The 16,959-nt window shown below is 44.6% G+C and overlaps 1 protein-coding gene across 2 annotated transcripts in view; it reads right to left on the reverse strand.

The window, feature by feature from the left end:
* The window catches only part of FGD1 (FYVE, RhoGEF and PH domain containing 1), a 122,621-nt gene that overhangs the window by 67,522 nt on the left and 38,140 nt on the right, over positions 1-16,959 (reverse strand). The window contains exon 1 of one of the 2 annotated variants that reach the window (XM_077283917.1): positions 8,374-9,119. The exons of the other annotated variant lie outside the window; for it this stretch is intronic. Coding sequence (XP_077140032.1) covers positions 8,374-8,401 — 28 coding nt within the window. The 5' untranslated portion in view covers positions 8,402-9,119. Of the gene's footprint in view, positions 1-8,373; positions 9,120-16,959 lie in introns of those variants that run through there. 2 annotated transcript variants of the gene reach the window in all.

Raw genomic sequence — 16,959 nt, forward strand, 5'->3', positions numbered from 1 at the left:
ATGGTTCATGCACATGGTCACATTACAGATCCATGACGTTGCAGTCGTATTAGGGACCTGTTTCGTTCCACAGATGAGATCAGATTCCGGTCTGTGAAAATAGGGAATTCCTCACCTCCCAGGATGGGATTCAGTCCCATACAGATAAAGCTGTAATAGGCTTCTATATATGCGGCTTATACATGGATCCATAATACGACTATGCGCATGAGCCTCAAGGCATGTGGCACCTGCAGGTCTATGGGGTGCCATATTACAGAGCCATGTGCTGCCTACTCTACCTCCATACAGGACCTAGCAGTTAGGGGTACAGTAGGAACCCACTAACTTCAATAGGTGATGTGTTACAGATGCGTGTTGACATGTGCATGAACTGTGTGGTCCGGTAGACACATAAATTTGCAATGACCTAATCCATACTACTGAACATCCAACACCTCAAGGGAATGACTAATGGGACCCTACTGTCATGAATCCCCAATGGCTAGGGATAGCACAGGACAAGCAAAGTACAAATAAATAACGGACGAGCTCTAGGGTGATGGAACCTGGGCTGACCGCTGCCCTACGCCTGACAAACGCAACTAGAGATAGCCAGGGAGCGTGCCTACGTTGGTTCTAGACGCCACGCACCAGCCTAAGAGCTAACTAGTACTGCAGAGAAAATAAGACCTCACTTGCCTCCAGAGGAATGAACCCCAAAAGATATAGTTGCCCCCTCACATGTATTGACGGTGAAATGAGAGGAAGGCACACACATAGAGATGATATATATAGCTTTAGCAAATTGAGGCCCGCTGTAAACTAGAAAGCAGAAAGATACAAAAGGGGACTGAGCGGTCAGCAAAAAACCCTAATCAAAAAAACCATCCTGAGATTACAAGAACCCATGTGCCAACTCATGGCACATGGGGAGAACCTCAGTCCACTAGAGCTACCAGCTAGCATAGAGACATAATAAGCAAGTTGGACAAAAAACCAAACAACTGAAAATCAGCACTTAGCTTATCCTGAAAGATCTGGGAGCAGGTAGGCAGGAACCAAACAGAGCACATCTGAATACATTGATAGCCGGCAAGGGAATGACAGAAAGGCCAGGTAAAATAGGAAACACCCAGCCTCTGATGGACAGGTGGAAACCAAAGGCCGCAACCCACCAAAGTCACCCAGTACCAGCAGCAACCACCAGAGGGAGCCCACAAACAGAATCCACAACAGTACCCCCCCCCTTGAGGAGGGGTCACCGAACCCTCACGAGAACCCCCAGGGCGATCAGGGTGAGCTCTATGGAAGGCGCGGACCAAATCAGTCGCATGAACATCGGAGGCGACCACCCAGGAATTATCCTCCTGACCATAACCCTTCCACTTAACCAAATACTGGAGTTTGCGTCTGGAAACACGAGAATCCAAGATCTTCTCAACAACATACTCCAATTCTCCCTCCACCAGCACCGGAGCAGGAGGCTCAACCGAAGGAACAACGGGCACCTCATACCTCCGCAACAACGACCGATGGAACACATTATGAATAGCAAACGATGCTGGGAGATCCAAACGAAAAGATACAGGGTTAAGAATCTCCGAGATCCTATAAGGACCGATGAACCGAGGCTTGAACTTAGGAGAAGAGACCTTCATAGGGACAAAACGAGAAGACAACCACACCAAATCCCCAACAAGAAGTCGGGGACCCACGCAGCGACGGCGATTAGCAAACTGCTGAGTCTTCTCCTGAGATAACTTCAAATTGTCCACCACCTGATTCCAAATCCGATGTAGCCTGTCCACCACCACGTCCACTCCAGGACAATCCGAAGACTCCACCTGACCAGAGGAAAAACGAGGATGAAACCCCGAATTACAAAAAAAAGGAGAGACCAACGTGGCAGAACTAGCCCGATTATTAAGAGCAAATTCGGCCAGTGGCAAAAAAGCAACCCAGTCATCTTGATCAGCAGAAACAAAACACCTCAAATAAGTTTCCAAGGTCTGATTAGTTCGCTCCGTCTGGCCATTCGTCTGAGGATGGAATGCAGACGAAAAAGACAAATCAATGCCCATCTTGGCACAAAACGTCCGCCAAAATCTAGACACAAACTGGGATCCCCTGTCAGAAACGATATTCTCCGGAATCCCATGCAAACGAACCACGTTCTGAAAAAATAAAGGGACCAACTCAGAGGAGGAGGGCAACTTAGGCAAGGGCACCAAATGAACCATCTTAGAAAAGCGGTCACACACAACCCAGATAACGGACATTTTCTGTGAAACCGGGAGATCAGAAATAAAATCCATGGAAATGTGCGTCCAAGGCCTCTTCGGGATGGGCAAGGATAACAACAACCCACTGGCCCGAGAACAGCAAGGCTTAGCTCGAGCACACACTTCACAAGACTGCACAAAGGTACGCACATCCCTAGACAAGGAAGGCCACCAAAAAGACCTGGCCACCAAGTCTCTAGTACCAAATATTCCAGGATGACCAGCCAACACAGAAGAATGGACCTCGGAGATTACTCTACTGGTCCAATCATCCGGGACAAACAGTCTTTCTGGTGGACAACGATCCGGTTTATCCACCTGAAACTCCTGCAATGCACGTCGCAAGTCTGGGGATACGGCGGACAATATTACCCCATCCCTAAGGATACCAGTAGGCCCAGAGTCTCCAGGAGAGTCAGGCACAAAACTCCTGGAAAGAGCATCTGCCTTCACATTCTTTGAACCTGGCAGGTATGAAACCACGAAATTGAAACGAGAAAAAAACAACGACCAACGAGCCTGTCTAGGATTCAAACGCCTGGCAGACTCAAGGTAAATGAGATTCTTGTGATCAGTCAAGACCACCACACGATGTTTAGCACCCTCAAGCCAATGACGCCACTCCTCAAATGCCCACTTCATGGCCAAAAGCTCCCGATTACCCACATCATAATTGCGCTCGGCGGGCGAGAATTTTCTAGAGAAGAATGCACATGGCTTCATCACCGAGCCATTAGAACTTCTCTGTGACAAAACCGCCCCCGCTCCAATCTCGGAAGCATCAACCTCAACCTGAAAAGGAAGTGAAACATCTGGTTGACACAACACAGGAGCAGAAGAAAACCGGCGCTTAAGTTCCTGAAAGGCCTCCACAGCCGCAGGAGACCAATCAGCAACATCAGCACCCTTTTTAGTCAAATCAGTCAAAGGTTTAACAATACTGGAAAAATTAGCAATGAACCGACGATAAAAATTAGCAAACCCCAAGAACTTCTGAAGGCTCTTAACAGATGTAGGTTGTGTCCAGTCACAAATAGCCTGAACCTTGACGGGATCCATCTCAATAGTAGAAGGAGAAAAAATGTACCCCAAAAAATAAATCTTCTGGACTCCGAAGAGACACTTTGAGCCCTTCACAAACAGAGAATTGGCCCGCAGAACCTGAAACACCTTCCTGACCTGTAGAACATGAGACTCCCAGTCATCAGAAAACACCAAAATATCATCCAAATACACAATCATAAACTTATCCAGATATTCACGGAAAATATTGTGCATAAAGGACTGAAAGACTGACGGAGCATTGGAGAGTCCAAAAGGCATTACCAAATACTCAAAATGGCCCTCAGGCGTATTAAATGCGGTTTTCCACTCATCACCCTGTTTTATCCGCACCAGATTATACGCACCGCGAAGATCTATCTTAGTGAACCACCTACCCTTAATGCGAGCAAACAAATCAGTTAATAATGGCAATGGATACTGATATTTGACTGTAATCTTATTCAGAAGGCGATAATCTATACAAGGCCTCAGGGAACCATCTTTTTTTGCCACGAAAAAAAAACCTGCTCCCAGAGGGGACGAAGATGGACGAATATGTCCCTTTTCCAAGGACTCCTTAATATAATTCCGCATAGCAGTATGCTCTGGCAGTGACAGATTAAATAAACGACCCTTAGGGAACTTACTGCCAGGAATCAATTCTATAGCACAGTCACACTCTCTATGAGGAGGGAGCGAATTGAGCTTAGGCTCCTCAAAAACATCCCTATAGTCAGACAAAAACGCAGGGATCTCAGAAGGAGTAGATGAAGCGATTGAAATCGGAGGTGCATCACCATGAACCCCCTGACATCCCCAGCTTAACACAGACATTGTTTTCCAGTCCAGGACAGGATTATGAGTTTGTAACCATGGCAGACCAAGCACTAGTACATCATGTAAATTATACAGTACAAGGAAGCGAATCACCTCCTGATGAACGGGAGTCATGCGCATGGTCACTTGTGTCCAGTACTGCGGTTTATTCATAGCCAATGGTGTAGAGTCAATTCCCTTCAGAGGAATAGGAACTTCCAGAGGCTCCAGACTAAAACCGCAGCGTTTAGCAAATGACCAATCCATAAGACTCAGGGCAGCGCCCGAATCCACATAGGCATCGACGGAAATGGAAGACAGTGAAAAAATCAGAGTCACAGACAAAATGAACTTAGGCTGCAGAGTACCAATGGCAAAAGATTTATCAACCCTTTTTGTGCGTTTAGAGCATGCTGATATAACATGAGCTGAATCACCACAATAAAAACACAATCCATTTTTCCGCCTATAATCTTGCCGTTCACTTCTGGACTGAATTCTATCACATTGCATAGTCTCAGGTGCCTGTTCAGAAGACACCGCCAACTGGTGCACGGGTTTGCGCTCCCGTAAACGCCGATCAATCTGAATGGCCATAGCCATAGACTCATTCAGACCTGTAGGCGTAGGGAACCCCACCATAATATCCTTAATGGCCTCAGAAAGACCATTTCTGAAGTTTGCAGCCAGGGCGCACTCATTCCACTGAGTAAGCACCGACCATTTCCGAAATTTTTGACAATATATTTCCGCTTCATCATGCCCCTGAGAGAGGGCTAATAAAGCCTTTTCAGCCTGAATCTCCAGGTTAGGTTCCTCATAGAGCAATCCCAATGCCAGAAAAAACGCATCCACACTGAGCAATGCAGGATCCCCTGGTGCCAATGCAAATGCCCAATTCTGAGGGTCGCCCCGCAGGAAAGATATTACAATCTTGACCTGTTGAGCAGGGTCTCCAGAGGAGCGAGATTTTAAAGAAAGAAACAATTTACAATTGTTCCTGAAATTCAGGAAGGTAGATCTATCTCCAGAAAAGAACTCTGGAATAGGAATTCTAGGTTCAGACATGGGAGTGTGAACAACAAAATCCTGTATGTTTTGAACTTTTGCCGCGAGATTACTCAGGCTGGAAGCCAAACTCTGGACATCCATGTTAAACAGCTAAGATCAGAGCCATTCAAGGGTTAAGAGGAGGTAAGAAGCAGCTAGACAGCAATTAAGGGCTAGGCAGCAAAACTCTGAAGGGAAAAAAAAAAAAAATTTCCCTTAAACACTTCTATTTCTCCTGCTTCAGCCCAAAATATTAACACTTTGTGGGCCGGCTATACTGTCATGAATCCCCAATGGCTAGGGATAGCACAGGACAAGCAAAGTACAAATAAATAACGGACGAGCTCTAGGGTGATGGAAACTGGGCTGACCGCTGCCCTACGCCTGACAAACGCAACTAGAGATAGCCAGGGAGCGTGCCTACGTTGGTTCTAGACGCCACGCACCAGCCTAAGAGCTAACTAGTACTGCAGAGAAAATAAGACCTCACTTGCCTCCAGAGGAATGAACCCCAAAAGATATAGTTGCCCCCTCACATGTATTGACGGTGAAATGAGAGGAAGGCACACACATAGAGATGATATATATAGCTTTAGCAAATTGAGGCCCGCTGTAAACTAGAAAGCAGAAAGATACAAAAGGGGACTGAGCGGTCAGCAAAAAACCCTAATCAAAAAAACCATCCTGAGATTACAAGAACCCATGTGCCAACTCATGGCACATGGGGAGAACCTCAGTCCACTAGAGCTACCAGCTAGCATAGAGACATAATAAGCAAGCTGGACAAAAAAAACAAACAACTGAAAATCAGCACTTAGCTTATCCTGAAAGATCTGGGAGCAGGTAGGCAGGAACCAAACAGAGCACATCTGAATACATTGATAGCCGGCAAGGGAATGACAGAAAGGCCAGGTAAAATAGGAAACACCCAGCCTCTGATGGACAGGTGGAAACCAAAGGCCGCAACCCACCAAAGTCACCCAGTACCAGCAGCAACCACCAGAGGGAGCCCACAAACAGAATCCACAACACCCTACAGACATAACTAATAGAGCCACTCCAAGGACCGATCAGGGAGGACCAGCGAACAATCACAGGAGGCGAGGAGGAGTGGCAATTTAATATTTTTGGTAGCGCATCAGTAATGGCTGTTGGTCAGCTCTGAAGTCAGCAGCTGTGCAGTGAATTAATTATTAGCTCTTATCTTAATTATTAATCAAGTGATGAGTAATTTTAGGAGATTAGGCAGCGAAGCGCGTCGTCTACGGCTTATTTAAAACTGCTTCACCTCAGCGGCATGTGCTGCACGGTAATTGCTGTCTAGGAAGGGATTGTGGGTAATATGGGGAGAATTAGTCGGATTACTTGTCTGTAATTGAACCAAAGAGCTTACTGTGGAAACAGACCATAATAATGACAGAGGTGATAATGTCAGGTCTGAGGGCTTCTGGGTAGCATGACAGCTGTCAAGGTCGCACTGGCCCACCATAGCGTCATCCTAGACTATGCCATAACAATGCATCTGTTATTGGAGCTGATCACTAAAGATGACACCTTCAGTAGCTGTTGACTGAACACCCATTGGGCCATCAGCTATTCTTTCCCGCCCCTTATACACATGCACATTCAATTCAGAAGAGTTTGCATGTTTTTGGGGGGTTGCACCTAAAGCAGATGTTTATTCTCGCTGAGAACAAAAGGATTGGTCATATTTAGAAACTGAATGTCCAATGATGCCAGATGAGGCTCCTATAGAAGTGATGATAGACTTGTACACTCTCTGAACCATGGTGGGCACAGTGTACCAGTCTCAAACTGACAATTATTTAGTCCACAACTGACACCTTCCCCCATGATCTTCTAAAGGTTTCGGCAAACTCCTCCATCATCTTCCGAATGTTCCATCTACAAGCAACAGCTCCTCCCATGATCTTCCAAATGTTCCGACTACAATTGACGTCTGCCCCTATGATCTTTCAAAGCTTCTGTCTACAACCGACAGCTACCCCATTATCTTCCAAAGTTACCGCCTAAACCGAAAGCTTTCCCTAGGATCTTCTGAAGGTTCCGTCTGCCGCCAACAGTTCTCTCGTGATCTTCCGAAGGTCCAACGGCAACTGACAGCTTCCCTCAAGATCTTCAGGGAAGATTCAGTCTACAACCGACAGCTCCCCTCAAGATCTTTAGGGAAGGTACAGTCTACAACCGACAGCTCCCCCATGATTTTGCGAAGGCTCTGACTACAAAGATCAGCTCCCCCAAAGATCTTCAGTGAAGGTTCAGTCTACAACCTACGGCTCCCCCCATGATTTTCCAAAGGTTCAGTCTTCAACTTGCAGCTCCCCTTATGATCTTCCAAAGGTTCTGACTACAACCGACAGCTCCCCCCATGATCTTCTGAAGGTTAAGTCTACAACTGACAGCTCCCCCCACAATCTTTCAAAGGTTCCAACTACAACCTCCGGTTACGCCAATGAAGTGAATGGTGGTGTTGAATAACTGGTGGAAATTTATGAGTCCCACGTAGATCAGGGCTAAGGAGGTCAGCTGTTTAGTGAAGACCCGGTTGCAGTGGCAAATTACATCAATGGGGTCTGGCAATAAGACCTTTTAACATGTCGACTGGAACCGTCTTTAAAGTTATGGACACAAAATTTAACCACATACTTTACCAGAACTTTATCAGAGCCAATTCCAGTAAAACTGAATATTTACACATTCCCATATGAGAAATTCCCACAGATTCTGTAGCATGTCAAAATGGACAATTCATTTAAGAGATTTCCTCTACTAGCGGCATTTGGGGAAATCCAGTTCTAAATATGTACTTAGGATTTTCCTTGACTTTTAAGCATCCCAACAAACTTTTAGACTAAGGCCGGGATCACACATGCGAGAAACATGGCCGAGTCTTGCATGTTAATACCCGGCACTGCACCTGGCACTCAGGAGCGGCGCGTGCGGCTGCATGTATTGCTATGCGGCCGCATGCGCCGCTCCTGAGTGCTGGGTATTAACATGCGCGACACGGCTGTGTTTCTCGCATGTGTGATCCAGGCCTAAGTTTCAAACACATGTAAAAAATAATGCAGGAAATCTGGCAAGGATACAGGACATGTGGTGCATGCTGTTTTTTTTTTTTTTCTAGGACCATGACTGGTAAAGATCTATGAACCCAACTTTCCTAGAATTATCTTACCTCTCAGGTTGCTCTTGTCCATATACATGACCACTTATGTGCCACACAAGTCAACGGCGACTAGTATGATGATCTAAATCTCCTTGGTCCAAGGCAGTTCTAGAGGTTTTCAACTATCCTGGTAGCAGGTCGATGCTTGAAGGCACATATAGATTTGGCCATCGAACAGCCAAAAGCTTACATTGTTCTTCCTTGTTGAGGATGCACCTTTCTTAGGGATCAAAAACATCCAATATTGACTGCAAATATCAAAACTAGCACGATAAAAAGCAAACCATAATCTTCCAGGAAAGCATTTTAGATCATCTTCAGGTTTCCCAAACCATCACCTCAAGTGCTCGGAAGTTCATGACAGATCCATGGTTCCATCACAGATCTCCGAGATCTCCAAACATGATGTCCTCCCTTTAGATTTCCGCGTCTTCTGGCGTAAATCCTTCTAGTTCTCTATAATTTAGCCTTGGTTGGTAAGGAGTTTGAGAAGTCCTCAGAAAGGATCCCAGTAGGATTCACACATGTGATCCTGGTCATTTTCCCAAGCATTGGAGAAATCCAAAAAGTCATTTACCGTTCTACAGGTCTCTTGACAGCTTTGTAAGCGTTTCCACTAGCCGGTTGGACTTTTGGAATCTGACATAGACAGAATACGGGGACATTGGCTTGTATCCCAAAAATCTTCCCAGGAATCCTCGGTAGTGCTGGGAATCCAGGAACTCAGTCAGAGAGCTTCCTTCTCCTCCTCTCCTGGCGGAGCTCAGCCCCTCTGAAAGATTTTTCACTCATTTTTTTTTTTTAACCCACTGTAATTTTAGCTGTCTTTAACACTCCCCGACACCACCCCTCCCCATTCAAAAAGCATTTCCATGGCTACTAATTGAGGCCTATAGGATGGGTTTAACAAATGAGGGAGCTGCCAGTCTGAAAGGCGGAATCACATCTTTATGGGGAGGGGGAGAGAGAGGAAAGACACAGGCAAAGAGGAGGGATGGAGGAGGAGAGAGGGGAGTGGAGTGGAAAACACACATGAAAATAGAAGAGACGGGCACTGGCCAGTTTAACTCTTTAAGGGTACCTTCACAAAGTGCAGATACTGTGCATGTTACCGCCAGCAAAGTGGATGAGATTTTAGCACATCGCACTCTCTGGTGTAAAAAGTCAACACCAAGACAGACCTGTTGCGTGGATCACGAGACTGACCGATTTTCCGCAGCAGAAATTCCACCATCAAATTGCATTTTTTAATATTTTGGATTTTGCAGATCATTAAATTCCAACTTGCGACAAATCAGCAGCCAAATCCACAACTAATCTGTGCGTAACTCGTTGTAAATTTTATTCCTTAATTTGCACCCCGTGTGGACGTACGCTACAGTTATGTTCCCAAGTGAACAAAATTGTTGCTTATTTAGTACGTTTTTCTCTGCAGGTATCTGCAGCCAGGTTTGCATTAGTAATCTGCTCTGATTATTGCATATTTTTTTATGCGTTTTAATGCTTTTTTTTTAGTGCTAAACCTCTGGGATTCGGCACTTAAAATCACAATTTTGTTTTCATACATTTTTTTTTATTTCACGCTCCCCATAGAAGCTTATAGGAAAAAAAATGCACTATAAAAACGCAACAGTGGGCAGGAGATTTCATGACTATATGTAAAAAAAAAATAGTTACAAAAACCCTGCAGATTTTTACAATGCATTTCACTTTTGCGTCAATACATCGGGTAAAATCTGATGCAAATTTACGTGAAAATCAGGCTGAAATTCGCTGTGGTTTTGTTGCTAATTTTTTTCCCTTCTCAGTTTATGTCCCCATGTGTGAGGACATGGGGCCCCTCTATCTTAGCAATGGTGGTGGGCCCAGAGGTTGGGACAACTCAGAAAAGTAAAAAAAAAAGAGATTGTTGAAAGTCTGGAGCATGGGGAAACTGCTACAATTGGTCTGTGTGAGGCCAGTTGTGCATGTGGAAACACCCCCCCCCAAAAAAAAACAAAAAAAAACAAAACATATTCTAAGGACTTGTTCACACGTTGAGTTCTTGATGGCTTTTTCCCATCTGGAAAAAAATGGTGCATTTTACTGTAACAGTAAAATCTCATTCATGTGATCCATTTTTTTGTTTTTATTTTTTAACCTTTATTTATTTTAAATGCAGCCTGTATTTTTTCAGCAATGTCTCCACTTTGAGAGCAAAAACGGTATATTACCCCAATAAATAAATAAATATATATATATATATATATATATATTATATATAAGCACCAAAAATGCATGTAGCTTTGCTGTTACTGTAAAATACGGCAAAAAAATCTGGGGATGGGGGAGGAAGACGTCAAAAAACTCTGTGTGAACAGGCCCTGAGACTGGTTTCATAGTCCAAAAGTAGAGAACCCCTTTAAGTCTGTATTCACATGTCTGTGTCTGACCCTGACACCAATACAACAGCTACTGATGGTCAGGAAATCACGGACAGCCTTAAAGGGGTCCTCCAATTTTGACGTATTTCCCAATGCTTTGAAAATCAGAACAAACACCCCACCATCGCCTTTACCTGCGTGTAAGTGTCAGTCTTCACTGTAGGCCTGGCATTATATTCACGATCCAAGAAACTACCATGACGCTGAGTTTACCCGGCAGCATGGCGGCCTCCATGACTCTGCTGGAAGACTCATGCCATTCCTTATCTCATTCTGCATTATTAATCAGATTTTTGTATAAGGTACAAGCCGAGGACTAGCAATAATAATCCTTATTCATATATCGCCAGCATATACCGTAGCACTTTGCAAATTAGCAAAACCCCTTAAAGTGACCGATGCACGCTACAAGGAATCCGCACACAGAATTTCCATTGTTCCTACTAATTACTATGGTCGCCTGGAGTCCCATGATGCTGCGGGGCTGACAACCGCGTGTTTGACTATATACTCGCCTGTAACGTGGCTTTGTCTTATCTGTCGGCACGTGACGTCGGCATTCTAACTTTGATCCGTCAGCTCTCCACCCCGCAGCTTTCCAAGATCAAAACGATCCCCATAAAAGGGGAAAAAAATCCCGTCCACTATTAAAGCCATTCCTGACAACCAATATGGCAGCCATTTCAGCGCTGCAGCAGTTGTCACCAACTTCTCTACACTCTCAAATTTCAAAACTAAAATTTCAGCAATAACGCACTCTCCCAGCACCTATATAAGCCAGCGTTTCTCCACTTGGGACTGTAAGCTACTGTCTTCTGTTATCAGCCATGAACCAATTTTGCCGCTGAGCGTAAAAAACAAAACAAAACAGCAGTGTGACCAGATTGGAAACTTCAGACTGTTTAGTATGATCAGATAATGGTCCACAGTGAGACAGTGGCCATCTGCTCCCTGGCAGCTGTGCAGGAGGCAATGACTAATGTCAGCACTGACACTGGCTATAAGGGGCAACATCATTCAGCTTTGCACAGACCCTGAATGGCATATAAAGCTGCATTACTTTTTTTTTTGCAATTATGCTTCTTTTTGCACTTTCTAACACTACTCTATATACATAGGTGTCAGTCTTTACTGCAGCTGTGGTTCTATTCATGAACTGAGGCAGAGAATGGAAGGACAGATCCAGAAGCAAAATATAAAGTAGGTAAAATAAAATACATTTTAAATAAAGGAGTCTCTGGTTATTTTCTATGTGATCCCCCTGGGAACCATAATAATGAGGTCAATATTCAGATTAGCAAGCTGTTCACCTATAGTTAATGCATTCAGATGGCCATATGCCACCGTGCTGGCGGAAATCTGAGCAGTCGGATCTGATGTAGAACCAGATTTAGGGGGGTTTTATTATACATGTTACCTGTGGACCATTTACAGCAAGTACTGTGTATAATAGTACAGTTTTCTATGGAGTTTTTGGAGCAGAAATTTCAAGCTTTTGAGGAGTTTTGAGATTTGAAGGAGTATTTCTGCTCCAAAACCTTCTAAAAAGACTTGTGTGCACACAGAATAAGGCTATGTGCACACGTCGTCTTTTTCTAGGCGGAATCCACCTGAAAAAGCACCGCAAAAGCGCCCCATAAAATGAACATAGTGCTCAGCAAGTCTTTTGTCACTTCTTGGGAAATGCTGAAGTGGTGAAAAAAAGTGTAAAAGAAGTGACATATTAACTTCTGCAACTTTTCACAATACAGAGAGAAAGACATCAGCGAAGTCACAAAAACAGCGCTGAAAACCGCTATGGGAAAACGATCCTCGGCATTTCCTGAAGTTTTATCAGCTCAGCGGCTGTACCGGTGACTAAAGGATGCCATGTGCACATAGCCTTAGCGTAGGGTATGTGACTCCTGAGTTTTTGGTACAAAAACTGAGCAGAAACTCCCAGTTTTTAAGGAGTCTTGCATTTTTTAGTGGATTTGGTGCATTTCTGCTACAGAAACCTTACTCAAAGATATTGTGTCCATATCCTAAGACAGATCTGCTCCAAAAAACTCTTGCAAACCCTTACTATTCATTTCTATGGATAATTCACTTTGCTTGATGATTTTTTTAAGCATTTTTTCCCCCTAAAAACATTTTTGAACTACTCCTGGTGAAAAAAAAAGTGCATGTAACTTTACACAAAGCAAGATTGAAAGGCACTGTTCAGCTCTGCAATTGGTGACATCCGTCCGCTGCAGGTACCGAGAACAGCTTATCGGTGTGGATGCTGGATGTAGGAGCCCTGCAGATTAGCTATGGGTGACCTACCCGCATGCTTGCTTTCTGGCTGCCGATTAATAGCCTGTTTACACAGGTCGACAGCGGCTTTAAATGTGCACTGAGCGATCTGTAATATGTGCGCTTAGGATGCCATTGTTCTCGGCAGCACAGGTGTGATGTGCTGCCGAGAACGATGATTTTATGTGCAAACCAAAAAGATCATTTCATCTGACGAACAAGTTTTCAAAGGTCGGGTGATCCTCAGCCTGTACGATTATTGTTCGCTCGCTATAATTGTGTTGTGTGATTCCACCTTAACCCTTCATATCCCCGCTGTATGAACGAGCAGCGAGGGCAGTGTTCGCCCTCCGTCACCATTGAGCCTAATCCAGTAAGTGCAGCGATCAGCTCCTTTCCACGTCTCCCGGCTCGTTCTCCTTTATCGAGCGGACTTGTTAATGCATCCGACTAAATGCACTAACACCCGACATTATCCTCCAGACGGGTATTCTGTTTCATCGTCTCCACCGCCAGCTCCCGGTGCGGATCTGCGGTTAGAACAATACAACGATCGGATGTTTAATGCGCCATTACATTTAATTGAATCAGCCCACGAAAGTAAACGCCGCCGTCCTGGGGCTCACAACTCTAGTGTTAATTTGCTTAGGGGACTATACAAAAGTTCAAGTCCCAGTCCCGTAGATTGTGCGGATAAAAGTCTGGGAAAAGGTGTTCCTACTGCCCCCTATAAGACTTCCTTCCCTAATAACAAAGCCTTGTTCCTTCCCCCCCACCCCCAGGCCTGTCATTGTTCCTTATCAGCCTGATCATCAAGGCCTGGATGGTGGCCCGCACAGGGTATTGATTGGGGTGACAAAGGAGCAGTTTTCTTATTTTTGTAGTTGAAGGAAACATACCGGTAACTTTGTTTTTGTTAAACTTTTACTGAAGTCCTGATGTTCCAAAACAACAGCCAAGACCGCCACCGCCACATGCCTACCTGCACTATATAGAAGAGTGGCCATATGAAGAATGTCGTAAGTCATTGTGATCCAGATGCCAGCTTGTTGTGAAAACTAAGGGGCATGAATACTCAGACCAAGACCCCCAAGGCAACCCTTAATTCTCAGCAGAGGGTACAGGAAAGGCTGGCAGGGAAACTCCTGACCAAAGGCTTTCAGGTCAGTCATTCATTTTGCAGAAAGGTTTTAGATCTTCCATCCATTATTTTAGGATAAGTTGGGGTCCGAACCTCTAGGCCACCCCTGTTTCTAAGAATTAAAGGAGTTGTCAAGCCCTTCTAGTAAATGGCTTCTGAGCTCTGCTCCTGGTCCCCATAACGAGCCTACGTTTTCCCCGCTCTTCAGGTAAAATGTAGTCTTACAAGGAACTGGACGTCTTTTTAATAAAATAACTGCTTGAGTCTTCCATAATGGGAGACGCTCATGTAGGGAACCCTGAATTTAGGACCCCCCGTCTATGATGTTCATAGGACTTTATGAAACAATCCCTTTAAGGGCCCACTGCACTGATGTTTCCTGTGAAACAGAAAACTGATGAGTCCACAAAGCTAAGCCATTTCATTCTCAAAATTAATGGGGGTCTGAAAGGTCGGACACCACTGATCAGGAAGTGAATCATATCCTAGCGATGTATCATCAGGAGAAATCCCATTCACAACGTTTTCAGTTTTTGCAGATTGTTCTGACCAGTTTTATGCTCTTGTATGTATCATTTACTTACTGCGTCACTGTGGGTGTGGAAACTGGGCAGCCATTGCCAAAGAACTCAAGTGCTGGATTAGTACATTTTTCAGCATTTCTGTTCAATCTTTTAAGGTCCACCATACTTTCCTACCTGCCTCGTCATGCGCTCCTAATTTGCAGTGACCAAATGTAAAGTTTTGTCTTCCCACACCACAATTACCAGACGTTCCAGTTCATAGGAAACGGTTGATAAAGTGACCCATCATGGAGCCTGGCGGAAGCGAGACGATGACTTATCATAATAAAGATCCTCTTGTCTTCCATCAGATCATCCAAAATTACGTTACAAATCAAGTGCAGGAAAAAGACGAGATGTCCTCTTCAAGGTCCATTAAGCCTTCATATAATCTGACAAAAGATTGGCAGCGAAACAAGGGCGTTCAGTGCTCTGGAACAAAAATCCATAACTAGGTAGATGGCTATAAAAACTAAGCGTCTACCTGAATTCTCCTTCCATTTAATCCGGATGATTTCTGGAGGAAAATACAGACATGGGGGCGTCTCGACTCCCCTTGGAAATGTTGAGAAAAAGGATGAATGGGCATGTTGAATTTCAACATGCCTGACCCCTTTGTCAGCACCATAAGTGTCTTCAGATTGAAAACACATGCATGATTGCCCAAATTGAAAGTACATGTTTATGGGGAGGTCGGTAGGATTCCCATGTGGACATATTGACTTCAGTCTAGAGGGTGCAGCAATATGTAGAGAGGGTAAGGGGTGAGGCTACCAACCGGGTGGCATTCTTCATAACTTGTGTGCAGTGGTCACGGTGCCCTAGGGGGCGCAATGCAACCACTTGTAGAGCGTTGTGATGTAGCAACTACACATAGCAATCTTTGCCAGTGCTGCGTCTGTGTAGCCCCAGCCTAAAGGAAAGAGAGCACGGAGCGTTTTTTTTATACGCGTAAGTATGCAAAGCGACCAGGTGACCAAAGACAATTCTCCATGGGGTTAAAAATGGCCGACAATGGTTGCAATTATCAAAAATGAGCAGAAAATCTGCACGGAAAGTAGCCCTATTGTCATTCTATGATTTCTATCACACATATATGGTGACTGGTAGGAGGCCGGTTTCCTCTCCCCAGGATAAGTGGAGCCATTAGTGTCTGATAGGCGCTTATCTCCATGGGCACATGGGAGCTTCATTATTCGGTGGGAGAACGGGGTTGTAGGCCTAAAGTGCAGCTGACGTTCACATCTATCATTGCAAATGTGCAGGGAAAACATTTTTTTGCATGTAAATGAAAACAAATGAGAAATTGTCAGCTTGATGGATAAAGCTCCGGACGACTACATGGATACGCCAAGTTCCATCATCAACAGCGAGGCCTGCGCTAAATCCTGCCAGAGGGCCTGACGGGTCACACTGGTTCATGGCGAAGGATTGCAAACGTCTTCTCATGAGCAAAATAAAGGTGGAGCGAGCAGACATGCACTACATGTGTCTGCTCCCCCTACCCCATTTCCTGTAAGGTCCCTCCTCACATTCTTATACTGGGACCTCCTTGGCCGCCGCCGCTTACTATATTTAACTCTGCTTGCTGCTGCTACAATCACCAGTGTCTATATCAGTCCCCTAGGACCGGATTTTGGGGTCACAGAATTAACACTTGTGTTATTTATTCATTTATTTTTTATTATCACTTGTACAGCGCCATCATATTCCATAATTATGTACAGACATCATTGTCACATTCCCCATTGGGGCTCACAATCTAAAGTCCCTATTAGTATTTCTTTGGAGTGTGGGAGAAAACCCACAGGGAGAGCATATAAACTCTTTGCTGGTGGGATTTCTACCCAAAACCCCTATACTGCAAAGCCACAGTGCTAACCATTGTTGCTAAAAAAAAAAGACCGATGTAATAAAAAAAAAAATTATCTACGTCCACTCCTGATACTGCAATGTTTTGGAACCCAGCAGAAAAGGGTTAGTCCTCCAGGGCTCTTGGAAGATCAAGCAAATCTTCCGGACACCACTGATACCTCTTGAAAATCAGCTTTACAAAGGGCTCTTGTGTGTAACACTGGGATGGCAGTGATATGATAGAGACCCAATATCCAAATTCACATACAGAGGTGGGGTTGAATAGGAATAGGCTGAAATAGGCAGCATGGCTATGGTGGAAACATTTTCAGTGGTG

This window comes from Ranitomeya variabilis, chromosome 2, assembly GCF_051348905.1.
Source record: "Ranitomeya variabilis isolate aRanVar5 chromosome 2, aRanVar5.hap1, whole genome shotgun sequence".
NCBI lineage: Eukaryota > Metazoa > Chordata > Amphibia > Anura > Dendrobatidae > Ranitomeya > Ranitomeya variabilis.